The sequence below is a fragment of the Ranitomeya variabilis genome, chromosome 4 (genome assembly GCF_051348905.1).
Source record: "Ranitomeya variabilis isolate aRanVar5 chromosome 4, aRanVar5.hap1, whole genome shotgun sequence".
NCBI classification, from domain to species: Eukaryota; Metazoa; Chordata; class Amphibia; order Anura; family Dendrobatidae; genus Ranitomeya; species Ranitomeya variabilis.
Window position 1 is genome coordinate 743,378,639 of NC_135235.1, and position 26,337 is coordinate 743,404,975.

The 26,337-nt window shown below is 47.6% G+C and overlaps 1 protein-coding gene across 3 annotated transcripts in view; it reads left to right on the forward strand.

The window, feature by feature from the left end:
• The first annotated feature begins 5,205 nt into the window (after window positions 1-5,205).
• LOC143768047 (uncharacterized) overlaps window positions 5,206-26,337 on the forward strand; it is a 38,334-nt gene continuing 17,202 nt past the window's right edge. Inside the window, exons 1-10 of one of the 3 annotated variants that reach the window (XM_077256705.1) lie at window positions 5,206-5,236; window positions 9,392-9,526; window positions 9,656-9,826; window positions 9,900-10,023; window positions 10,108-10,205; window positions 12,067-12,201; window positions 12,331-12,501; window positions 12,575-12,698; window positions 12,782-12,879; window positions 13,078-13,168. In XM_077256705.1, the coding sequence (XP_077112820.1) occupies window positions 9,449-9,526; window positions 9,656-9,826; window positions 9,900-10,023; window positions 10,108-10,205; window positions 12,067-12,201; window positions 12,331-12,501; window positions 12,575-12,698; window positions 12,782-12,879; window positions 13,078-13,168 (1,090 nt within the window). In that variant the 5' untranslated portion in view covers window positions 5,206-5,236; window positions 9,392-9,448. Of the gene's footprint in view, window positions 5,334-8,821; window positions 9,527-9,655; window positions 9,827-9,899; window positions 10,024-10,107; window positions 10,206-12,066; window positions 12,202-12,330; window positions 12,502-12,574; window positions 12,699-12,781; window positions 12,880-13,077; window positions 13,169-26,337 lie in introns of those variants that run through there. The other 2 variants (XM_077256704.1, XM_077256703.1) reach the window with 2 other exon arrangements.

Below are 26,337 nucleotides of genomic sequence, written 5' to 3' on the forward strand. Positions count from 1 at the left end.
ATTTGTGGGGGCTGCCTATCTTTTGGGGTTCTGCTCTGAGGCAAGATAGAATTCCCATTTCCATCTATAGGGGTATTTAGTCCTCCGGCTGTGTCGAGGTGTCTAAGATGTGTTAGGTACACCCCACGGCTACTTCTAGTTGCGGTGTCAGTTTAGGGTTTGCGGTCAGTACAGGTTCCACCTATTCCTGAGAAAGTCTCATGCGGCTCCAAGGTCACCAGATCATAACACTCCAGCAGACAGACTCACGGCTGGGGTGAGGGTAGAAACTTATAAAGTGTAGCTCGGTGACATCACCAACAGGGCTGGCTTATCCAGACCCTCCTCTCTCTTCAGTCTTAGTAAATTCAACCTAAATTGGTCTAATGCCTATAACTCCGCTACAGAACATGTCATAGTCATAACAAACCCAGCATTCATCTCGTATTAACGTTGGCATTCTAATGAGATCAAATATGTCCTATTTGTGATGCATAATTACAGAGAAATCCCTACCTTTTTACCTGATGGAGTTAGAAGCACGTTTAGAGTGGCTGACCGAACCGCCGATGAACGATAACAATATGTACTTTTCCTTTTTCTAGCGTACATCGTTGGCCTAATATCTTACAATAATGGAACAAAGGACTTCATGTTTCTGGAGACTTCTAATCCAGTTATAGCTGGATGAGAGTTTGAGCCTACCCAAGCGATCGTAAAAATTCTTTTGGGAGGGGCATGAAGGATTTGGGAGCTGAAAGTCAGGAATTTGCAGCTAAAAGACATAAAAGCTGTTGCAGAACCACCCACGAAGGGGGCTTTAGCCCACCGCATGCTAGCAAGAAAACTAACTTTTATTATTTCATGCAATATCGTGACAGGGACAGTAGGAGTCATCACATAATACTAAAGTATATGCCGGTATACGATATGCTAAGGGAAGAGCATGAGCTGTCTAAATGGGGAGAAAGGGAGGGGTTGGTAATGTTGGGATATATTGCGGGGGGGAAAATCTTTTCAAAATCACTTTATTGTTGTAAAATGTTTATTGTGATTTTATACTTAATAAAAATCTTTTTGAGTTAAAAAAAAAAAGTTAACTATCACTTCAGGCCTCCACCAGTCAGGCCTTTATGATAGAGTGGCCAGATGGAAGCCTCTCCTAAGTGTAAGAAATATGAAAGCCCGCATAGAGTTGCTAAAAAAATATGAAGAACTCCCAGGGAGAAATAAGATTCTCTGGTCTGATGAGACGAAGATAGACCTTTTTGGTGATAATTCTAAGTGTGGAGAAAACCAGGCACTGCTCATCACCTGCCCAATACAATCCCAACAGTGAAACGTGGTGGCAGCATCATGCTATGGGGGTGTTTTTCAGCTGCAGGGATAGGATGACTGATTGCCATTGAAGAAAACATGAATGCGGCCAAGTACAGAGATATCCTGGATGAAAACCTCTTCAAGAGTGCTCTGGACCTCAGACTTGGCCGAAGGTTCACCTTCCAACAAGACAATGACCCTAAGCACACAGCTAAAATAACAAAGGAGTGGCTTCAGAACAACTCTGTGACAATTCTTGACTGGCCCAGCCAGAGCCCTGACCTAAAGCCAACTGAGCATCTCTGGAGAGACCTGAAAATGGCTGTCCACCAACGTTCACCATCCAACCTGACAGAACTGGAGAGGATCTGCAAGGAAGAGCGGCAGAGGATCCCCAAATCCAGGGGTGAAAAACTTGTTGCATCATTCCCAAGAATACTCATGGCTAGTGTTGAGCGATACCGTCCGATACTTGAAAGTATCGGTATCGGAAAGTATCGGCCGATACCGGCAAAGTATCGGATCCAATCCGATACCGATACCCGATACCAATACAAGTCAATGGGACTCAAGTATCGGACGGTATTCCTGATGGTTCCCAGGGTCTGAAGGAGAGGAAACTCTCCTTCAGGCCCTGGGAACCATATAAATGTGTAAAAGAAAGAATTAAAATAAAAAATATCGCTATACTCACCCTCCGACGCAGCCGGGACCTCAGCGAGGGAACCGGCAGCGTTGTTTGTTTAAAATTCGCGCTTTTACTTGGTTGCGTGAAGTCCCGGCTTGTGATTGGTCAGGGCGGTCATGTTGCCGGGACGCGGACCAATCACAGCAAGCCGTGACGAAATTACGTCACGGCTTGCTGTGATTGGTCCGCGTCCCGGCAACATGGCCGCCATTAACCAATCACAAGCCGTGACGTCACGGGAGGCTGGACTTGCGCGTTTTTTAAAAAGCGCGCGTGTCCAGCCTCCCGTGACGTCACGGCTTGTGATTGGTTAATGGCGGCCATGTTGCCGGGACGCGGACCAATCACAGCAAGCCGTGACGTAATTTCGTCACGGCTTGCTGTGATTGGTCCGCGTCCCGGCAACATGGCGCCGTGACCAATCATAAGCCGGAACGTCACTGGAGGCTGGACACGCGCGCTTTTTAAAAAACGCGCAAGTCCAGCCTCCCGTGACGTCACGGCTTGTGATTGGTTAATGGCGGCCATGTTGCCGTGACGCGGACCAATCACAGCAAGCCGTGACGTAATTTCGTCACGGCTTGCTGTGATTGGTCCGCGTCCCGGCAACATGGCCGACCTGACCAATCACAAGCCGGGACTTCACGTAACCAAGTAAAAGCGCGAATTTTAAACAAACAACGCTGCCGGTTCCCTCGCTGAAGTCCCGGCTGCGTCGGAGAGGTGAGTATAGCGATATTTTTTATTTTAATTCTTTCTTTTACACATTTTTACACACATTTTTACATTAATGTTGTTTCGATACCGATACCCGATACCACAAAAATATCGGATCTCGGTATCGGAATTCCGATACAGCAAGTATCGGCCGATACCCGATACTTGCAGTATCGGAATGCTCAACACTACTCATGGCTGTACTAGCTCAAAAGGTGCTTCTACTCAATACTGAGCAAAGGGTCTGAATACTTATGACCATGTGATATTTCAGATTATCTTTTTTAATAAATTTGCAAAAATTTCTACATTTGTTTTTTTTTTCTGTCAAGATTGGTGCAGAGTGTACATTAATAAGAAAAAAATTAACTTTTTTGCATTTACGAAATTGCTGCAATGAAACAAAGAGTGAAAAATTTAAGTGGTCTGAATACTTTCCGTACCCACTGTAACAGCTGAGGATCATTTTAACCAGATTTGTGCGACCCACTACTGATAATGTTAATTGACAGCAGGCTTCGATTTTTGGTTGGAATTTCATGTATAGCGGATCAAAATTCTGAGGTATAAACGATCTAACATTTGTAGAAACTTAAATGACTAAATATTAAACCCCTTCCCCACTTTAAGTCTCGTTTGACTCACTTTGGATGCTTGAGAAAGTGCATCCACTGGCATTAACATAGATTTCTCCCAATTAATACGAAGCCCCGAAAAATACCCAAACTGGTTAATCATAGATATAGCGTTTATCAATGACTCCTCTGTATCCACAAGAAATCCCAACAGGTCATCTGCATCCAATGCCACCCTTCCTTCCACAGAGCGATGCACAAAGCCCTTTATCTCCCCACTAGTCCGGAGTTTAATAGCCGGGGGTCTATCACCAATGCGAGCAGGACAGGGGGCAGCCCGGCCTAGTTCCCCTACACAGCGCAAAAGCCGCTGACCTACAATCATTTATTTTAATTCTGGCACATGGATTGCAGTACAAAAGCTTCACCCAGGACAGGAATACGGGACCGAAACCCAAGACCCTCATGACCGACCACAAGTACTGCCACTCGAGGTTATCAAAAGCTTTCACCGCATCAAGCGAGATATCTGCCCTCCCCCTACATTCTGCGACTGTGCCTGTAGATTAATAGAGACGTCGCAAATTTACACCTCGTACACGCGGCTCTGCTCCGTACACCTCATACACACACGGCTCTGCTCCATACACCTCGTACACATATGGCTCCCCTCCGTACATGAGTCGCCCGCCTGGGCTGTGGGGTACTCGGTACTGGGTCCGGTCTTAAAGGGGATGTCACGGCTGTGACCTGGTCCGTGGCCCCGGGCGCCCAATTAAATTCGTGAAGCCACATGTGGTTCTCGGTCAATATGGACTGACGCTGCTTAAAGGGGTCCTCTGGGGTGATTTTGTTGCAGCAAGATGGTAATGCTTCCCACAGGTTAAGCGGGGTCTCCAGGGCTCTCAAGGTGTGTGGCAAGGATGGTGTATGCCGACGAATAAGTAGAGGACATAGAATTGTAAAGTCTTTACTTGGTTTACTGGTGGTAGCAGGCCACAGTCCAGGGTACCAGCCACAGGTACAAAAGGAGTCCAGGCAGCCCAAAAACAAGTGGAAATCCCCATGGCAGGTCAATTTGGCAGCCTTCCACTCCACTCCACTTTCTCGTGCCTGTGGTTTGCTGGTAAAGTACTCCTTTCTCTCTCCTGTCCTGGGACAGAACCTGCACGGCAGGCAGCTTGAGCTGCACTCTTCGGGGTCTCTGACACAGTGACTCCAGGCTCTATCTGCTTCTGTGCCTCAGGTATGGTATGGGCAGTATATCTATAGTCCTCTGCCCTCTGGCTCTGCTGTGGATCTTACAACTATCCACAACCTCGGACTGCCGGTGCCCGGTTTCTGCGCTCCGGTTCTTAGAGGCCTAATCGTCGCCTCCTTGAGCCCTCAATTTCTCCTCTGCTCCTTTCCTGTCTGCTCCAGACTGAACTGGTCTCCTGGGACCAACTGTCTAGCTTCTCATCCAGACCAGGATCTTTATCCAGGGAAGCTGCCCTGAAGCTGGGTTTGGAGCTCCCCCTCCTGGCCTGGATTCAGAAGGTGTTGGACGAGTGGTTTACCTGGCAAAGGAATTCCTCTTGTTTCCAGGCATAGCCCTACCCTCTCCGAGAGTAAGGCAGCACTACTGTGGTACCCCAACTCCTGGGGTGCCACATACACCTCATACAGACACGGCTCCGCTCCGTACACACAGCTCCACTCCGTTCCCCCCTGGACACACACGGCTCCGCTCCGTACACCTCGTATACACGCGGCTCTGCTACATACACACTGTAAAACCCTCCTGACCCCACACATAAACTTCCCCTCATCCAGCACCATGACAACCAGAACAGCAGAGTCCTGCATACACTGAGGCCCCTGATCATGTGACCCCTGACTCCTCCCCTCCTGTGACCTCATAACAGGTCCTGTGCACACAAAGCAGCCATAGTGGAGTCGGGCTCTGCGGGTGGAGGCTCCATTATTCTCTATGTGGAGTGCGGCTCTGCGGGTGGAGGTCGGTGCTGGAGGCTCCATTATTCTCTATGTGGAGTGCGGCTCTGCGGGTGGAGGTAGGTGCTGGAGGCTCCATAATTCTCTATGTGGAGTGCGGCTCTGCGGGTGGAGGTAGGTGCTGGAGGCTCCATTATTCTCTATGTGGAGTGCGGCTCTGCGGGTGGAGGTCGGTGCTGGAGGCTCCATTATTCTCTATGTGGAGTGCGGCTCTGCGGGTGGAGGTAGGTGCTGGAGGCTCCATAATTCTCTATGTGGAGTGCGGCTCTGCGGGTGGAGGTCGGTGCTGGAGGCTCCATTATTCTCTATGTGGAGTGTGGCTCTGCGGGTGGAGGTCGGTGCTGGAGGCTCCATTATTCTCTATGTGGAGTGCGGCTCTGCGGGTGGAGGTCGGTGCTGGAGGCCCCATTATTCTCTATGTGGAGTGCGGGTGGAGGTAGGTGCTGGAGGCTCCATTATTCTCTATGTGGAGTGCGGCTCTGCGGGTGGAGGTCGGTGCTGGAGGCTCCATTATTCTCTATGTGGAGTGCGGCTCTGCGGGTGGAGGTCGGTGCTGGAGGCTCCATTATTCTCTATGTGGAGTGCGGCTCTGCGGGTGGAGGTCGGTGCTGGAGGCTCCATTATTCTCTGTGTGGAGTGCGGCTCTGCGGGTGGAGGTCGGTGCTGGAGGCTCCATTATTCTCTATGTGGAGTGCGGCTCTGCGGGTGGAGGTCGGTGCTGGAGGCCCCATTATTCTCTATGTGGAGTGCGGCTCTGCGGGTGGAGGTCGGTGCTGGAGGCTCCATTATTCTCTATGTGGAGTGCGGCTCTGCGGGTGGAGGTCGGTGCTGGAGGCCCCATTATTCTCTATGTGGAGTGCGGCTCTGCGGGTGGAGGTCGGTGCTGGAGGCTCCATTATTCTCTATGTGGAGTGCGGCTCTGCGGGTGGAGGTCGGTGCTGGAGGCTCCATTATTCTCTATGAGGAGTGCGGCTCTGCGGGTGGAGGTCGGTGCTGGAGGCTCCATTATTCTCTATGTGGAGTGCGGCTCTGTGGGTGGAGGTCGGTGCTGGAGGCTCCATTATTCTCTATGAGGAGTGCGGCTCTGCGGGTGGAGGTCGGTGCTGGAGGCTCCATTATTCTCTATGTGGAGTGCGGCTCTGCGGGTGGAGGTCGGTGCTGGAGGCCCCATTATTCTCTATGTGGAGTGCGGCTCTGCGGGTGGAGGTCTGTGCTGGAGGCTCCATTATTCTCTGTGGAGTGTGGCTCTGCGGGTGGAGGTCGGTGCTGGAGGCTCCATTATTCTCTATGTGGAGTGCGGCTCTGCGGGTGGAGGTCGGTGCTGGAGGCTCCATTATTCTCTATGTGGAGTGCGGCTCTGCGGGTGGAGGTCGGTGCTGGAGGCTCCATTATTCTCTATGTGGAGTGCGGCTCTGCGGGTGGAGGTCGGTGCGGGAGGCTCCATTATTCTCTATGTGGAGTGCGGCTCTGCTGGCGGAAGTATGTGGTGATTCTCCATTATTGGGTGAGGGGGACATTAACCCCTTCGATACTGAGACTCTTTTGGGGTCTCTGTGTGGTGTGAGCAGTGATGTTATAGCTGGTTCCCAAGTCCACATTAGATCCATTCAGACAACTGCAGGATGTGAGGACAGAAGCCCAAACAAGTTACAGAATGCCATTATTTTTCTCCTTATTTAATAACCTGCCAAGTTAAATCCGACAGCTGGGGGCTGATATCGGCCTGGCAAGGTCCTTGGATGTTGGCCCCTTCCAACCCTACAAATATCAGCTTTCACCCCCCCCCCCCCTAGAAGTGGTGCATTACATTAGATGCGCCAATTCGGCCACTTTGCTTTGCTCTTTTCGATTGCCTTGGTGCTCTGGCAATCAGGGTAATATTTTGGGGAATTTAGGTCAGCTGGCATCAATCCCAGGGGTTAGTGTTGGAGAGACACCTGTCAGACACCCCCATTACTAATCCAGTAAGCTGAAAGAAAAAAACACTCAGAAAAATATTTCATTTTTAAAAAACTACTCCCCTACCCCTTAGTTAACCAAATTATTGAAAAATAAAAAATTGAAAAGCCATGCTGGTTTTCAGGAGTCCACGAAATCCAACATAGTCCAAAAATGGCATCCTGAAAAGGAGAGAATTAAATGAATATATACAAGAGACAGTCTTTCGTTCACCATCATAGTACAACCTATGGAGCCTTGTTCTGAGATCAAAGCATCATAGTTCACTATGGTTCTCACAGTACAGCCATTCCCCCAGACAGTATAATGTTCCAACAATACCACCATCCCCCCATACACTGTATATATGTGTGACGCTAGTCACTCCTCATGGACAACCCGCAAGGCTGGGTGATCAAAAGGTCCAAGATCAGGAGAGTACGTCATAGACAGGTGATAAAAAAAATCGTCAGTTCAGTGTCCAGGGGTCAAAATACCAGTAAGATAGCGGATGAAGCAAAGGGTTAAAATGCACAGATTCAGAGCACGGTCCTAGGTCAGGCAGCAACAGAATAGAGCACAGTGAAACAAGGCAAACATACACCAGTGAGCAAGACGCTACAATTTGCACTAGTCTGAGGCTAAATATCGAGGTAATTATCTGAACCACCATCAGTACATGAATACATGAACAGACCCACCATCAGTACTTGACTACACCACCAGAACCATCATCAATAAATTGATACATCACCAGAACCTCAATCAGTACCTGACTACATCACCAGAACCACCACAGGTTTATGAATACATGACCAGAACCAAGAGTACTTGAATACAAGCACCAAGCTTAGTACAACAAATAATTGTAACATCAATTCAGCCCCATAAACCATTGTATTGCATGAATTCACAACCCTACAACTTCCAGTATGTCCTTAAAAATGGTAAGAAGATACTTGGAGTTATTAACAGCCATCATCATACTGCAGACAATACAATAATCATTTACATCCAGGTATCTTATGGATTACATCTCTGGTCGCCTTTCTTTCCATCTCCATCTTGTTTAGATGACATGATGACTTTTTTGCAGCCACAGCTGGTCTCTGCAGACCTCCATCTTCTCCAGTCTTTTGCAGCACATCATGCTCAGTCCCAATAAACTTATGATTCCTACAGCCAATAAGTTGCTGATGCAATGGCCAACTGTTATGATTGAACTGGTGGTTAGGAGCACTAGAAATGACCAGATGAGCAAACTAGTAATACAGGACGAGCTCTGGGAAGTGGGAGCTCTGCTGACCGCAACTCCTAATCCTATCCCAACAACTAGAAATAGCCGTGGAGCGTTCCTGACTCTGCCTAGACGCCTCTTCACAGCCTAAGAGCTAACTACCCCTAAAGATAGAAAATTCAGCCTACCTTGCCTCAGAGAAATTCCCCAAAGAAATAGGCAGCCCCCCACACATATTGACTGTGAGTTAAGATGGAAGTCACAAACACAGGAATGAAATAGGTTTCAGCAAAGGAGGCCGGACTTAACTAAACAGACTGAGGATAGAAAAGGTATCTTTGCGGTCAGCATAAAAAAACTAACAAAAAACCACGCAGAGTGTGCAAAAGAGAGCACCGCACCGACTCACGGCGCGGTGGTGCCACTCTGCATCCCAGAGCTTCCAGCTAACAAGACAAAATCATAGTAGCAAGCTGGACAAAAACACAGTGGTAACAAATAAGCTAGCAGGGACCCAGCTTTTGCTGAAGTAGACAGGTCATCTGAAAGATCCAAGAGAACTGAACAGTACTAGGACATTGACAGCTGGCATCAAGTAACGATCTGAGTGGAGTTAAATAGAGCAGCCAGCCAAGGCCTAAACGAGGTCAGCTAGGGAAGGAACCTCAGAACCAGCAGCTCCACTCACAGCCACCAGAGGGAGTCCATGGACAGAACTCGCCGAAGTACCATTCATAACCACAGGAGGGAGTTCGAGAACAGAATTCACAACAGCCAACTTAGCCAGTGATTGGGAGCATGGAGGAGATGTCTTAGTCAGTAATTCAGACTAGAGTATACAACATCTACACGTTCTATCTCCTGATATGCTTCACATTGTTGTCATTCTTTATGATGTTACATTGGCTCTCTTTCTTCTTATTCATTTCCCTACAATATCAGATCCTCTCAGTGGACATCTTTTATACTGAGACAATTTTTCTGAATTGCTCATCAAGGATGGATATGGACAGGGACCAGATGACAGAGAGGATATTACACCTCACCCTAGAGATCCTCTTCCGGCTTACTGGAGAGGTGAGAGATTCTGATGACGTCAAATTACATCATTCTTATCTATGGGAATAACAGATGGACAGAACTGGGGAGGTGAGGAGTCTGGAAATGTCTGTAGTGAGATTTATTCATGTGCCTCTCCATAACCAGGATTACACAGTAGTGAAGAAGACCTCTAGTGATTGCTGTCAGGACCTCGTGTCTGTGGGATGGGGAAGACCCCTGATCACAGGGCCTCCGCCTCACCTGATACATGAGGACATCAATGACCAGAAGATCCTAGAACTCACCTACAAGATGGTTGAGCTGCTGACTGGAGAGGTGACACTGCTGGGACATTATACAGTAATGCTATGAAGGGATCGGGGGATGACGGTATCATTGTATGTTTCAGGTTCCTATAAGGTGTCAGGATGTCACTGTCTATTTCTCCATGGAGGAGTGGGAGTATTTAGAAGGACACAGAGATCTGTACAAGGACGTCATGATGGAGGTTCCCCAGCCCTTCACATCACCAGGTAATAGACAGGACTAAATACACACAGTTTGTAATTATCTGTATGTAAAAAAATGAATTCAGTCCCTGTATGTGTCTCCTCCAGATCTATCCAGTAAGATGACAACACCAGAGAGATGTCCCCGTCCTCTTCTTCCAGCGGACTGTAAACAAGAAGATCCCAATGTTCCTCAGGATCATCAGGTAGATGGAGAGAAGGTGTCATGAGATCTCCCCTATGATGTGTAGACTGCTGTGAAGATCTTGAGCTCAGTCTTGTTTTATCCATCAGTATGGTCAAGGTCCTGTCACATTGCATAGGCTCAGGCCTCTGCTCAGAAAACACCGCCAAATGGTTCACATTTTTGCGCTCACGTAAGCGTCGATCGATCTGAATGGCCAAGGACATAGACTCATTCAGACCAGCAGGCGTGGGGAATCCCACCATAACATCCTTAAGGGCTTCAGAAAGACCCTTTCTGAAAATTGCTGCCAGGGCACATTCATTCCACTGAGTAAGTACAGACCACTTTCTAAACTTCTGACAATATACCTCCGCTTCATCCTGACCCTGACACAAAGCCAGCAAAATTTTCTCTGCCTGATCCACTGAATCTGGTTCATCATAAAGCAGTCCAAGCGCCAGAAAAAACGCATCTACATTACACAATGGAGGATCTTCTGGCGCAAGGGAAAATGCCCAGTCCTGAGGGTCGCCACGCAGCAAAGAAATAATGATTTTTACTTGCTGAATGGGGTCACCAGAGGAGCGGGGTTTCAAAGCAAAAAACAGTCTACAATTATTTTTGAAATTCAGGAACTTAGATCTATCCCCAGAAAACAAATCAGGAATTGGAATTCTGGGTTCTAACATCGGGTTCTGAACTACATAATCTTGAATGCCTTGTACCCTTGCAGTGAGTTGATCCACACAAGAGGACAGACCTTGAATGTCCATATCTACACCTGTGTCCTGAACCACCCAGAGATTTACGGGAAAAGAGAAACAAAACACACTGCAGAGAAAAAAAAAAAATGGTCTCAGAACTTCTCTTATCCCTCTATTGAGATGCATTAACACTTTACAGGCCAGCTGTACTGTTATGATTGAACTGGTGGTTAGGAGCACTAGAAATGACCAGATGAGCAAACTAGTAATACAGGACGAGCTCTGGGAAGTGGGAGCTCTGCTGACCGCAACCCCTAATCCTATCACAACAACTAGAAATAGCCGTGGAGCGTTCCTGACTCTGCCTAGACGCCTCTTCACAGCCTAAGAGCTAACTACCCCTAAAGATAGAAAATACAGCCTACCTTGCCTCAGAGAAATTCCCCAAAGAAATAGGCAGCCCCCCACACATATTGACTGTGAGTTAAGATGGAAGTCACAAACACAGGAATGAAATAGGTTTCAGCAAAGGAGGCCGGAATTAACTAAACAGACTGAGGATAGAAAAGGTATCTTTGCGGTCAGCATAAAAAACTAACAAAAAACCACGCAGAGTGTGCAAAAGAGAGCACCGCACCGACTCACGGCGCGGTGGTGCCACTCTGCATCCCAGAGCTTCCAGCTAACAAGACAAAATCATAGTAGCAAGCTGGACAAAAACACAGTGGTAACAAATAAGCTAGCAGGGACCCAGCTTTTGCTGAAGTAGACAGGTCATCTGAAAGATCCAAGAGAACTGAACAGTACTAGGACATTGACAGCTGGCATCAAGTAACGATCTGAGTGGAGTTAAATAGAGCAGCCAGCCAAGGCCTAAACGAGGTCAGCTGGGGAAGGAACCTCAGAACCAGCAGCTCCACTCACAGCCACCAGAGGGAGTCCATGGACAGAACTCGCCGAAGTACCATTCATAACCACAGGAGGGAGTTCGAGAACAATTCACAACAGCCAACTTAGCCAGTGATTGGGAGCATGGAGGAGATGTCTTAGTCAGTAATTCAGACTAGAGTATACAACATCTACACGTTCTATCTCCTGATATGTTTCACATTGTTGTCATTCTTTATGATGTTACATTGGCTCACTTTCTTCTTATTCATTTCCCTACAATATCAGATCCTCTCAGTGGACATCTTGTATACTGAGACAATTTTTCTGAATTGCTCATCAAGGATGGATATGGACAGGGACAAGATGGCGGAGAGGATATTACACCTCACCCTAGAGATCCTCTTCCGGCTTACTGGAGAGGTGAGAGATTCTGATGACGTCAAATTACATCATTCTTATCTATGGGAATAACAGATGGACAGAACTGGGGAGGTGAGGAGTCTGGAAATGTCTGTAGTGAGATTTATTCATGTGTCTCTCCATAACCAGGATTACACAGTAGTGAAGAAGACCTCTAGTGATTGCTGTCAGGACCTCGTGTCTGTGGGATGGGGAAGACCCCTGATCACAGGGCCTCCGCCTCACCTGATACATGAGGACATCAATGACCAGAAGATCCTAGAACTCACCTACAAGATGGTTGAGCTGCTGACTGGAGAGGTGACAATGCTGGGACATTATACAGTAACACTATAAAGGGATCGGGGGATGACGGTATCATTGTATGTTTCAGGTTCCTATAAGGTGTCAGGATGTCACTGTCTATTTCTCCATGGAGGAGTGGGAGTATTTAGAAGGACACAGAGATCTGTACAAGGACGTCATGATGGAGGTTTCCCAGCCCTTCACATCACCAGGTAATAGACAGGACTAAATACACACGGCCTATAATTATCTGTATGTAAAGAATGAATTCAGTCCCTGTATGTGTTTCCTCCAGATCTATCCAGTAAGATGACAACACCAGAGAGATGTCCCCGTCCTCTTCTTCTACAGGACTGTAAACAAGAAGATCCCAATGTTCCTCAGGATCATCAGGTAGATGGAGAGAAGGTGTCATGAGATCTCCCCTATGATGTGTAGACTGCTGTGAAGATCTTGAGCTCAGTCTTGTTTTATCCATCAGTATTATATGTTTTATACTTGTGTAATGAGAATGGTGGAGATGGCAGGATTAGAGCTGATCATAGATGTGACTTCTCCATTTGTCGGTGACTTTTACAATATTTGCTTCAGGGTGAAGATCTGACCCATATTAATACTACAGAGACATATGTTTGGGGTGATGAGCGGTGTAAAGAGGAGATTCCTACATATGACTACCCAGGTGAGTAGTGACCACTAAATACAGAGAAGTCACAGATTCCTCTCAGTCACCGGCTGTAGCTACTTTATCATTCGTATAGTTCTTTTAAATCCCATAGTTTTTATTAAAGCATATGACACGCCATTAACACAGTCTGACACAATTTCCAGACAGGTACAATGAATACAAAACTAATTAATACATTTTCATTTTATGAAAACGGGACCCTTACCCCATAGCCAGCCCCCCCTCCCTCCCCCAATTCCCTACCCGTTATTTAATAAAACCATCTGACAACATCACCTCATGAAAAGTGATACCAAGCTTTACAAAAGCCCACCTGTACATGTAGAAGTCCCTCCAGATGCAACTAAACGACCCCCATTCTATTCTGCAATAATTCAGCAGACACCACACCTGGGTAATCCATCCATCCACCCCACACATTTTCAAATTTTGTATTCTGACCTCTCTTGATGTAGATATTCCTTTCCATAAGGACAAAAAATTTTATTTTGTTAATAAATTCCTCTTAGCCTGGTGGTTTCATCCAACCAATGTATTGCAATAAGCTTCCTCGCAGCATACAACAATCTTGCAATAATCAACCTTCCACATTCAGCAACGTCATCCATACAGCCCAGAAGGCAAGTCAGCGGGTTACACCCCACATCTACTCCTGTCACCTCCTGGATCAAATTAAGCACCTTCACCCAAAAGGGTTGGAGGCGAGCACACGACCACATCATATGTAGCAGATTAGCACCTTCCTCACCACATCTTGGGCATTTTGAGTCACCTCTCAGTCCTGCCTTCCTCATCCATACCGGGGTCCTGTACACCCTATACACCAGGTATAACTCCGACACCCTCTTAGCCTCACTCAATGAAGCCCTGGGCATGTACTGTAGTATGGACTCCCACTGGGACTCCGAAAAAGAACCCACGTCCACCACCCATTTTTCCTTTATCCTTAACGGGTGCTTCAATAAAAAGTTATCCAGTGGACCCCTGTACATTAAAGTAATGAACCCCCTCGTGCTCCTCCGAGGCCCAATAAGATTCAACAAGCTATCGGACTGCAGAATCACACGCGACCCCTTGTTTTGACAATTTAGGGCATGTCTCACCTGCAGATACTGAAAGAACGACTTCTGAGTTACTCAGTCCTAAGTGTCTCGAATGTTTTAATAACATCCCCATCAAGCAACTGAGACACGAAATGCCAATGCGCCTCCACTGACCGAACCCCCGCAATCTCATGAGCTCTGCCAACCTAGAATCAAACCAAATTGGCGTATATCTCGTAAATTCCGTTACTCCCCTCCATTGCTTAATTTTCTACCAGACTTTCCCCATCATAACTATTGTTGGGAATTTTTTATCTTAATTCGGAATCTGCCCACTTCCAGACTAGATACCGTATTTTTCGGACTATAAGACGCACCGGACCATAAGACGCACCCCAAATTTGGGGTGAAAATTGCAGAAAAAAAGATTTTTTTTTAATAAGATGGGGTTCCGTCTTATTGTCCGAATTTACAATATCTTACCTGAAGGCTGGTGGTGGCAGAGCAGGGTCACAGGAGGCATGGTGTCGGCAGAGGTGGGGTGATGCGGTATGGTGTGCACCTGAGTAGGGTCCCTTAATGCGTAGGTGGGTGACGCCACGGCCTTGTGTCCATGGGGGGGTTGCAGCAGTGGTGTGGCGACGGCAGAGGTGCGGGCATAATGAGCGGTATGGCGTGGGCAGGGTCCCTTCCACAGGTGAGGTCGTCCGCAGCGGTCCGGAATGCAATGTGAGCAGCAGAGCCGGGTTAATCACTGGTTTTCACAAGGCCGTGCGTGTGCAGATGGAGTGCTCTGCTTCCCGGGGCTTCAGGAAAATGGCCGCAGGAGGCCGCGCGTGCACAGATGGAGATCGCAGCGGCCATTTTCCTGAAGCCAAGATCTAAATCTGCGAACTTGGCTTCAGGAAAATGTCCGCCGCTATCTCCATCTGCGCACGTGCGGCATCCCGTGGCCATTTTCCTGAAGCCCCGGGAAGCAGAGCACTCCATCTGCGCACGCGCAGCCTCAGGAAGATGGCCACCGATAAACCGGTGATAAACCCGGCTCTGCCGCTCACATTGTATTCCGGACCGCTGCGGACGACCTCACCTGTGGAAGGGACCCTGTGCACGCCATGCCGCACCTCTGCCGCCGCCACCACACCACTGCTGGTAAGCCTGCATTACGACTATTAGACGCACCCCCTATTTTCCCCCCTTTTTTTGGGGGGAAAAAGTGCGTCTTGTAGTCTGAAAAATACGGTAACAATGGGCCCTTCCCCACCTTGTATTCAATGATTACCCCGCTGAAGAACTTTGTTCTGGTTCTCCCCAACTGACCATATGTTGGCATTTCATCCGCGTACAGGGCTATTTTTTCTTCATAGTTTCCATATCGAAATCCCTTTGTCCCTATCCCTCCTTATCGCCGCCGCCAAGGGCTCAATAGCAATTGCAAACAGCAAAGGAGACAAAGGGCACCCCTGCCGCGTTCCCCTATATAATGGGAAATCCTCTGATAAGAGCCCATTTACCCTTATCTTAGCTCTCGGAGACACATACTTCAGCTGCACCCATCTTATAAACCTCTCACCAAAACCCATAGCCTTCATGATTGCCCACAAATACCGCCACTCCACACTATCAAACACCTTAGTGGCATCTTAAGACACCACCACCCTCCGACCCATATTATCCGCCTTTACCTGCATGTTGAGAAACAGTCGTCTAAGATTACATGCGGTAGAACTATTGGGCATAAATCCGGATTGGTCCCGATGTATTAGTGTCGTTATCACCTTGTTAAGACAATTAGCCAATATCTTGGCCAAGATTTTAATATCTGTCGTTAATAACGAAATTGGGCGATAAGAAGCCGGATCCTTACCCTGTTTCGGCAACACTACAATTATTGTCTCACGCATGGACCGCGGCAACTCCCCCTCCACCAGACCAGCACCATACACCTCCAACAAAGCGGGAAGCAATACCTCTTTATATTTTTTATACACCTCCCCTGGGATACCATCCACCCCTGGGGCTTTATCATTTGCCATAGAGGCCAATGTGGCGTCAAGCTCCTCAAAAAGACCCTGATCTGCCTCTGAGAGTCTGGGGAGCTGTACCTCTGCCAAGAAACCATCCACCTCCTCCATCGTTGGCTGTACCCGCGATTTATAAAGATCCGAGTAATACTCCGTCATCACCTCCAAAATTGCTTTACAACCTGTATGGTCCTTCGCATCCTTTCTCTTCAAAGCGACTATGTGTGGGGTCTCTCTGAGCTGCCACTAGTCTAGAAAGAAGATGACCCGCCCTGTCCCCATCCTCAAAATATTTAGCAGTTTGAAGCATTCTCCTACTTTCCGCCTTTTTCATTGCCATCTGACATACTCTATTCTGCGCTACCTTCAACCTTCCCTGTGCTTCTGGGGACTGATCGTTGATTAATGCCTCCTCCAACTCTCGTCATCATCTGATCCTTCCTGCCCATTTCTACCTTGACTCGGGATATCCCCTTAATACAGAGCCCTCTGAAATAAGCCTTCATAGCCTCCCATACCATCAATACCGAAGCCGACCCAGCCTTAATTTTAAAATATTCCTTAATGTCCCCCCAATGTGTCCATCTAAGTAAATGAGGTGTAGCCAAAACGGGTTCAGCCTCCACATGCACCCCCTAGCAGGCAAGGATCCCACTCCCTCAAGTATCACACTCATGGGGGAATGATCTGATATTGTTCTAGCCATAAATGTTACCGCCCCAACAAGTCCCAACATCTGTGAATTGCCCAAGGCCAGATCTATTCTTGACAAAGAAGCAAAAGAGGACAAAAAACATGAATACTTGTACACCCCAGGATGAGAAATCCTCCATAAATCATGCAGAGCGGTCTTCCTCAGGACGGCACCAAATGATGTACTGTTACCAACTGATTTCAGCGTCTCTCGCCTTCCCCTATCCCAGTGTGTGTCTGGAATGTTGTTAAAGTCCCCTATTGTCAAAAACGGTATCCCCGGTGTCTCCTCCATTATCTCCAGAACTCTGTGGATCACCTTTCCACAATATGGTGGTGGAACATAAATTGAAACCAACCACATCAGACATCCATACAATTTACAAAGTAAACATATGAATCTATTAAACTGATCTATAACCACTTTGGAACCCCAGCACAGAAGAGGATGCTGACCCCCCCCAGAGTATGCAGAATATGTGGCATGATATCCCACCTGTACCCATCTTTTAGTCAGAAAATGCCTTCTCTCCTTCACATTATGAGTCTCCTACAGACAGATCACTGACGTCTTGGCATCATTCAGAAATTTAAACACATCTTGCCGCTTCACTCTGGACGCCAAACCCCTAACGTTCCAACTCACAATTCTCATTCTTCCAGACATTTTCCCTCCACAGAACATTTTATCCCGCATTCTTTCATCCAGTTGCTGCTGAAGTCACAACCACAGTAACCATGGTGATGTACATTATTCAAAATTTTCCCCCTCCCCCAAACAGAAAAACACCCCTAACAAATCCCCATCCCATCCTTCCATCCCCTCCTAACACGGAGGAGAGCGCACTTTATCCGGAACAGTCTTTTAACCCCGTCCAGCAGTCCTGCAACTTGTCCCAAACTGTTGGGACTCTCCCATGACTTGTGGATTGCAGCCTATTTAAATTTTCAAAAATTAGTCGTGTAGTTCGGTCGTATCACGATCGTGTGATCACCATTTTACCTCTAGAGTAGAACCTTCTCCTCCATCTGAAAATGTTGAAATGATTTTGTGAAAGCCCTTTCCTATTGAACTTACAACCTGGAGGATCCACCTACTAACTGGGATTAGGAGACGTTGACCGTTACCTGCCCAGATCTGTAAGCTACAAAGCCAAATAACAGTGTACGTAGAACGTGCTGACAAGTTAGAAAATCACTTGAAGAAAAATATTATGATGATCTTCTAAGAGAAAGTGGAGGGTAATGATGTTGTTGGTTTCCTAGAATCCCGATTAGGTATGAGCGAATGCGCTCAGTGATACTCGGATATCACTTGATTATCTGGGTGCTCGGATGTGCTCGTTACTCGGCAAACATTAGCCGGTGCTCGATTTTGAATCCCCACTCCGCGTGTGTGGCGACTGTTACACAGCCAAAAAAGCATGCGGGGATCGCCTGCGGGTCACTGTATTGCTGTAGCCATCTTGGTAGTGGCATTACTCTCATTCCTTGCTGTGTGACATCATCAGGGGGTTGTTAAAATGGTAGGAGGCGTTAGTTTCGGCACAGTGACACCATTGCACAGCTCTGTGACAGTTGTTATTGGAGGAGAGAGTGCTTGTCCAGTCGTGTGTGTGTGTGCGCAGTACAACGTCTCAGAGTCCTGTAGTGTAGATGCTGGTGCTGAAGCTGAACCATCATGCTAAGGCTATGTGCACACGTAGGAAGGGTCCTCTGCGGGTTCTCCAGCAGCGGATTTGATAAATCTGCAGGGCAAAACCGCTGCGGTTAGCCCTGCAGATTTATTGCGGTTTGTCTTTCGGTTTCCGCTGCGGGTTTACTCCTGCACTTGTTTTACTATTGATGCTGCATATGCAGCATCAATAGTAATGTTAAAAATAATAAAAAAATGGTTATACTCACCCTCTGACGTCCCGATCTCCTCGGCGCTGCACGCGGCGGTCCGGTTCCAAAGATGCCATGCGAGAATGACCTTGGTGACGTCACGGTCATGTGACCGCGATGTCATCCCAGACCCTGCTCGCATAGCAACCCTGCGACCGGACGGCCGCGTGCAGCGCTGAGAGGTGAGTATATCATTATTTTTTTATTTTTATTCTTTTTTTTTAACACAAATATGGTTCCCAGGGCCTGGAGGAGAGTCTCCTCTCCTCCACCCTGGGTACCATCTGCACATTATCTTCTTACTTCCCGCATGGTGGGCATAGCCCCATGCGGGAAGTAAGCGGATCAATGCTTTCCTGTTGTGGATTCTGTTTGTGGGCTCCCTCTGGTGGTTACGGCTGGTACTGGGTGACTTTGGTGGGTTGCGGCCTCTGGTTCCACCTGTCCATCAGAGGCTGGGTGTTTCCTATTTTACCTGGCCTTTCTGTCATTCCCTTGCCGGCTATCAATGTATTCAGATGTGCTCTGTTTGGTTCCTGACCACCTGCTCCCAGATCTTTCAGGACAAGCTAAGTGCTGATTTTCTGTTGTTTGGTTTTTTGTCCAGCTAGCTTATTATGACTCTATGCTAGCTGGTAGCTCTAGTGGACTGAGGTTCTCCCCATGTGCCATGAGTTGGCACATGGGTTCTTGTAATCTCAGGATGGTTTTTGATTAGGGTTTTTTGCTGACCGCTCAGACCCCTTTTGTATCATTCTGCTTTCTAGTTACAGCGGGCCTCAATTTGCTAAACCTATATTCATCTCTATGTGCGTGCCTTCCTCTCATTTCACCGTCAATACATGTGGGGGGCAACTATACCTTTTGGGGTTCATTCCTCTGGAGGCAAGTGAGGTCTTTATTTCCTCTGCAGTGCTAGTTAGCTCTTAGGCTGGTGCGTGGCGTCTAGAACCAACGTAGGCACGCTCCCTGGCTATCTCTAGTTGTGTTTGTCAGGAGTAGGGCAGCGGTCAGCCCAGTTTCCATCACCCTAGAGCTCGTCCGTTATTTTGTATTCCTTTGCTTGTCCTTTGCTATCCCTAGCCATTGGGATTCATGACACTTTCCTATGTGTGCAGAATCGCCACGATTCTGCACAAAGAAGTGACATGCTGCGGAATGCAAACCGCTGCATTTCTGCGCGGTTTTTCCCGCAGCATGTGCACAGCGGATTGCGGTTTCCATAGGTTTACATGTAACTGTAAACGCAATGGAAACTGCTGCAGACCCGCAGCGTCAAAATCGCTCATTCTGATGCTCTATAAACTTTGCCCCTACAGCCACTTTTGGTACCGCTGCGCAGCACGAGACCCGATGACTCTGAAAAGCGGTGACATCAGTAATGTCACCGCTCTTCAGATATTCCGGGTCTTGCGCTGAGCTCGGCGACTGAAGAGCGGTATTGTTACTACCGTCACCACTCTTCAGAGTCGCTGGGTCTCGCCAGGTCTGGGCTAGTAGTGGGGTGTCTGATAGACACGTCTCCATTACTTACACCAGGGATTGATAGCAGCTGACATTACGCAGCTGACATCAACCCTAAAAATCATTACACATACCTGAATTAAATGCTCTGGGGGCTGGGAAAAGCAGTAGAGTTAGCGCTATTCCCAGGCGTCGGGTGCTAACTACTACTGTCATCATCCTTGCCTGGTCTCCCTGCGAAGCATTTCTGCTGTATTTACATGCGCTGATCTCAGGCCGCTAAACGAGTGTGATCGACAATAGTGAAGTCGTTCGCTTGTTTCCCTGCCTCTTTACACCAACTGAGAAAGAATGAAGGGAACAGAACAATCACAATTAGATCAATGTGTCCCCATACAGTATCATGTTATCAGCAGCACAACTACAGCTTACAACGGCGATGTGCTGCTGAGAACAAGGATTTCTGTTCCCACATAAACAATCCAATTACTCAATGAATAGGCAGCATTTGGCTTGTTTAGTATGATACACCCCACAGTCCTCCATATATTATAATGTGCACCCCAGTGCTCCATATAGTATAATATACTCCTCAGTCCTCCATATAGTATAATATACTCCACATAGTCCTCCATATAGTATAATACACTCCTCATAGACCTCCATATATTAAAATACACTGCAATTCCTCCATATAGTATAATACTCTCCTCAGTCCTCCAAATAGTATAATACAGTCCTCAGTCCTCCAAATAGTATAATACATTCCTCATAGTGCTCCATATAGTATAATGCCCCGCCATTGTCATCCATGTAGTACAATTCACTTCCCATAGTATAATGCACCCCATAGTTCTTCATATAGTATAATGTATTCCCCATAGTCCTCGATACAGTATAATGTAGCCCACATATAATATAATGATGCCACCCCAGAGTATAATGCCGCCACCCCACAGAATATATTGTAGCCCCCTGAGTATAATGTAACCCCCCCAGAGAATATAATGCAGCCCCTGCATATATAATATATGGTAGCCCCCTCAGAGCATAATGCAGCCACCCATAGAATATAATGTAGCCTCTCCATAGAATATAATATCGCACCCCATAGAATGTAATGCAGCCAGCCACCCATAGAATGTAATGCAGCCAGCCACCCATAGAATGTAATGCAGCCAGCCACCCATAGAATGTAATGCAGCCAGCTACCCATAGAATGTAATGCAGCCAGCCACCCATTGAATGTAATGCAGCCAGCCACCCATTGAATGTAATGCAGCCAGCCACCCATTGAATGTAATGCAGCCAGCCACCCATAGAATGTAATGCAGCCAGCCCCCATAGAATGTAATGCAGCCAGCCCCCATAGAATGTAATGCAGCCAGCCCCCATAGAATGTAATGCAGCCAGCCCCCATAGAATGTAATGCAGCCAGCCCCCATAGAATGTAATGCAGCCAGTCCCCATAGAATGTAATGCAGCCAGCCCTCATAGAATGTAATACAGCACAGCCACCCATAGAATGTAATGCAGCCAGCCACCATAGAATGTAATGCAGCCAGCCCCAATAGAATGTAATACAGCACAGCCCCTGTTATGATCCCAAGTGGCGGAGGATCACAAATAGATCAGCAAGTGATTAAACTAAGGACGAGCTCTAGGGAGATGGTAACTGGACTGATCGCAAATCTGAACCTATCCAAAACAACTAGAGGTAGCCGGTGAACATGCCTAAAAAATTCTTAGACGTCTCGAGCCAGCCTGAGGAACTAGCTACCCCTAAAGAGAAAGAAAGACCTCGCTTGCCTCCAGAGAAATAATCCCCAAAGATATAGAAGCCCCCAACAAATATTAACGGTGAAGTAAGAAGAAGGCACATACATAGGGATGAAATCAGATTCAGCAAAAGAGGCCCACTAGTACTAGAAAGCAGAAAATAGAGCAGGGGTCTATGCGATCAATAAAAAACCCTTACAAAATATCCATCCTGAGATTTCAAGAACCCACACACCAACCAACGGTGTGTGGGGAGAAACTCAGCCCAATAGAGCAACCAGCAAGCAAGGGAATTACATTTTAGCAAGCTGGAACAGAAAACATGATGAACACTGCTGATAAAAAAATGAGCAAACAAAACTTAGCTTATCCTGGATGGACTGGGAGCAAGGTAGTCAGAAGGAATCTGAGTAGCACTGATTATATCGACAGCCGGCCACAAGTGGAAGTAAAACAGAGCTATATAGGAACCTCCCAGAGGATAACGAACCAGCTGATAGCCAGAGACCAGCAGGATAACAAACAAAGCCACCAGGGGGAGCCCAAAGCAAAAGTCAAACCATACCACCAGTGACCACAAGAGGGAGCCCGAAAACAGAGTTCACAACAGTACCCCCCCTTAAGGAGGGGTCACCGAACCCTCATGAAAACCCCCAGGGCGATCAGGATGAGCCACATGGAAGGCACGAACCAAATCGGCCGCATGAACATCAGAGGCGACAACCCAAGAATTAATCCTCCTGACCATAGCCCTTCCACTTGACCAAATACTGAAGCCTCCGTCTAGAAACACGAGAATCCAAGATCTTCTCCACCACGTATTCCAATTCTCCCTCAACCAGCACCGGGGCAGGAGGCTCAACCGGAGGAACCACAGGTACCACATACCTCCACAACAACGAGCGATGGAACACATTATGAATAGCAAATGATGCCGGGAGGTCCAGACGGTATGACACAGGGCCAAGGACTTCCAGAATCTTATAAGGACCGATAAACCGAGGCTTGAACTTAGGAGAGGAGACCTTCATAGGAACGAAGCGAGAAGACAACCACACCAAGTCCCCAACGTGAAGTCGAGGACCCACACAGCGACGGCGGTTGGCAAAGAGCTGAGCCTTGTCTTGTGACAACTTCAAATTGTCCACCACATGATTCCAAATCTGATGCAACCTATCCACCACAACATCCACTCCAGGACAGTCAGAAGGCTCCACCTGACCTGAGGAAAAACGAGGATGAAACCCCGAATTACAAAAAAAAGGAGAAACCAAAGTAGCAGAACTAGCCCGATTATTAAGGGCAAACTCGGCCAACGGTAAAAAAGTAAACCAGTCGTCCTGGTCAGCAGAAACAAAACATCTTAAATAAGTCTCCAAGGTCTGATTAGTTCGCTCGGTTTGGCCATTCGTCTGAGGATGGAAGGCCGACGAAAAAGACAATTCAATGCCCAACTTAGCACAAAAGGTCCGCCAAAATCTAGACACAAACTGGGATCCTCTGTCAGAAACAATATTCTCAGGAATCCCGTGCAAACGAACCACATTTTGAAAAAACAGTGGAACCAACTCGGAGGAGGAAGGCAACTTAGGCAAGGGCACCAAATGGACCATCTTAGAAAAACCGATCACACACCACCCAAGTGACAGACATTCTCTGAGAGACAGGGAGATCTGAAATAAAATCCATGGAAATGTGCGTCCAAGGCCTCTTCGGGACAGGCAAAGGTAACAGCAAACCACTGGCACGAGAACAGCAAGGCTTCGCCCGAGCACAAATTCCACAAGACTGCACAAAGGAACGCACATCCCGTGACAAGGAAGGCCACCAAAAAGACCTGGCCACCAAGTCTCTGGTACCAAATATTCCAGGATGGCCCGCCAACACAGAAGAATGAACCTCGGAGATGACTCTGTTGGTCCATCTATCCGGGACAAACAGTCTCTCCGGTGGACAGCGGTCAGGTCTATCCGCCTGAAACTCTTGCAGCACACGTCGCAAATCTGGGGAGATGGCAGACAAAATCACCCCTTCTCTAAGGATACCAGCCGGCTCTGAATCTCCAGGAGAGTCAGACACAAAACTCCTTGAAAGAGCATCAGCTTTCACATTCTTCGAACCCGGCAGGTACGAGACCATGAAATCAAAATGAGAGAAAAACAACGACCAACGAGCCTGTCTGGGATTCAGCCGCTTGGCCGACTCGAGATAAATCAAATTCTTGTGGTTAGTCAAGACCACCACACGATGTTTAGCTCCCTCGAGCCAATGTCGCCACTCCTCAAATGCCCACTTCATAGCCAACAGCTCCCGATTACCGACATCATAATTCCGCTTGGCAGGTGAAAACTTTCTTGAAAAGAAAGCACATGGCTTCATCACAGAGCCATCGGGGCTTCTCTGCGACAAAACAGCCCCCGCTCCAATCTCGGAAGCATCAACCTCCACCTGGAAGGGAAGTGAGACATCTGGCTGACATAAGACCGGAGCCGAAGAAAACCGACGCTTCAGCTCCCGAAAGGCCTCCACAGCCGCAGAAGACCAATTAGTCACATCAGAACCCTTCTTGGTCAAATCCGTCAAAGGCTTAACAACGCCAGAAAAATTAGCTATGAAGCGACGGTAAAAATTAGCAAAACCCAAGAACTTCTGAAGACTCTTAACAGATGTAGGCTGCGTCCAGTCATGAATAGCCTGAACCTTGACTGGGTCCATCTCAATAGTAGAAGGAGAAAAAATGAAACCCAAAAAAGAAATCTTCTGGACTTCAAAAAGACATTTTGAGCCCTTCAACCCCGAATTACAAAAAAAAGAAAAAAAAAAAAAAAAATTCTCAAGGCTTCTTTTCTCCTGCTTCTGCCATGCAATTAACACTTTACTGGCCGGCTGTACTGTTATGATCCCAAGTGGCGGAGGATCACAAATAGATCAGCAAGTGATTAAACTAAGGACGAGCTCTAGGGAGATGGTAACTGGACTGATCGCAAATCTGAACCTATCCAAAACAACTAGAGGTAGCCGGTGAACGTGCCTAAAAAAATCCTAGACGTCTCGAGCCAGCCTGAGGAACTAGCTACCCCTAAAGAGAAAGAAAGACCTCGCTTGCCTCCAGAGAAATAATCCCCAAAGATATAGAAGCCCCCAACAAATATTAACGGTGAAGTAAGAAGAAGGCACATACATAGGGATGAAATCAGATTCAGCAAAAGAGGCCCACTAGTACTAGAAAGCAGAAAATAGAGCAGGGGTCTATGCGATCAATAAAAAACCCTTACAAAATATCCATCCTGAGATTTCAAGAACCCACACACCAACTAACGGTGTGTGGGGAGAAATTCAGCCCACTAGAGCAACTAGCAAGCGAGGGAATTACATTTTAGCAAGCTGGAACAGAAAACATGATAAACCCTGCTGATAAAAAAATGAGCAAACAAAACTTAGCTTATCCTGGATGGACTGGGAGCAAGGTAGTCAGAAGGAATCTGAGTAGCACTGATTACATCGACAGCCGGCCACAAGTGGAAGTAAAACAGAGCTATATAGGAACCTCCCAGAGGATAACGAACCAGCTGATAGCCAGAGACCAGCAGGATAACAAACAAAGCCACCAGGGGGAGCCCAAAGCAAAAGTCAAACCATACCACCAGTGACCACAAGAGGGAGCCCGAAAACAGAGTTCAGAACAAGCCCCCATAGAATGTAACGCAGCACAGTCCCCATAGAATGTAACGCAGCACAGCTCCCATAGAATGTAACGCAGCACAGCCCCCATAGAATGTAATGCAGCCAGCCCTCATAGAATGTAATACAGCACAGCTACCATAGAATGTAATGCAGCACAGCCCCCATAGAATGTAATACAGCCAGCCCCCATAGAATGTAATGCAGCTCCCCCAATAGCCCCACAATCCAGTTATCACTCAGTGATATATTTAAAAAAAAAAACAACAAAACACTCACCTCTCCTCATGCCCAGTGCTGCTCCTGGCTTCGGTCTCAGCAGCTGCAGTCTGCCCGGTCACACAGCAGGTGCGCGATGATATGACGTCATTGCGCACCCGCAGTGTCAGCGCCAGGCAGAGCGGGGAATGATGGGAGAGGGAGCGACAGCAGACACTCTCTCCTCCATCATTGCATTCAACTGTACCGATTTCATAGACGCCGGTATACTTGAATGCGGCGGCGCTGGCGGGGGGGGTGAGTCGGCGCTGGCGACCGGCCCACGTCTGCCACCGGCCCTTCTGGCATTTGCCAGAACTGCCCGATGGCCAGT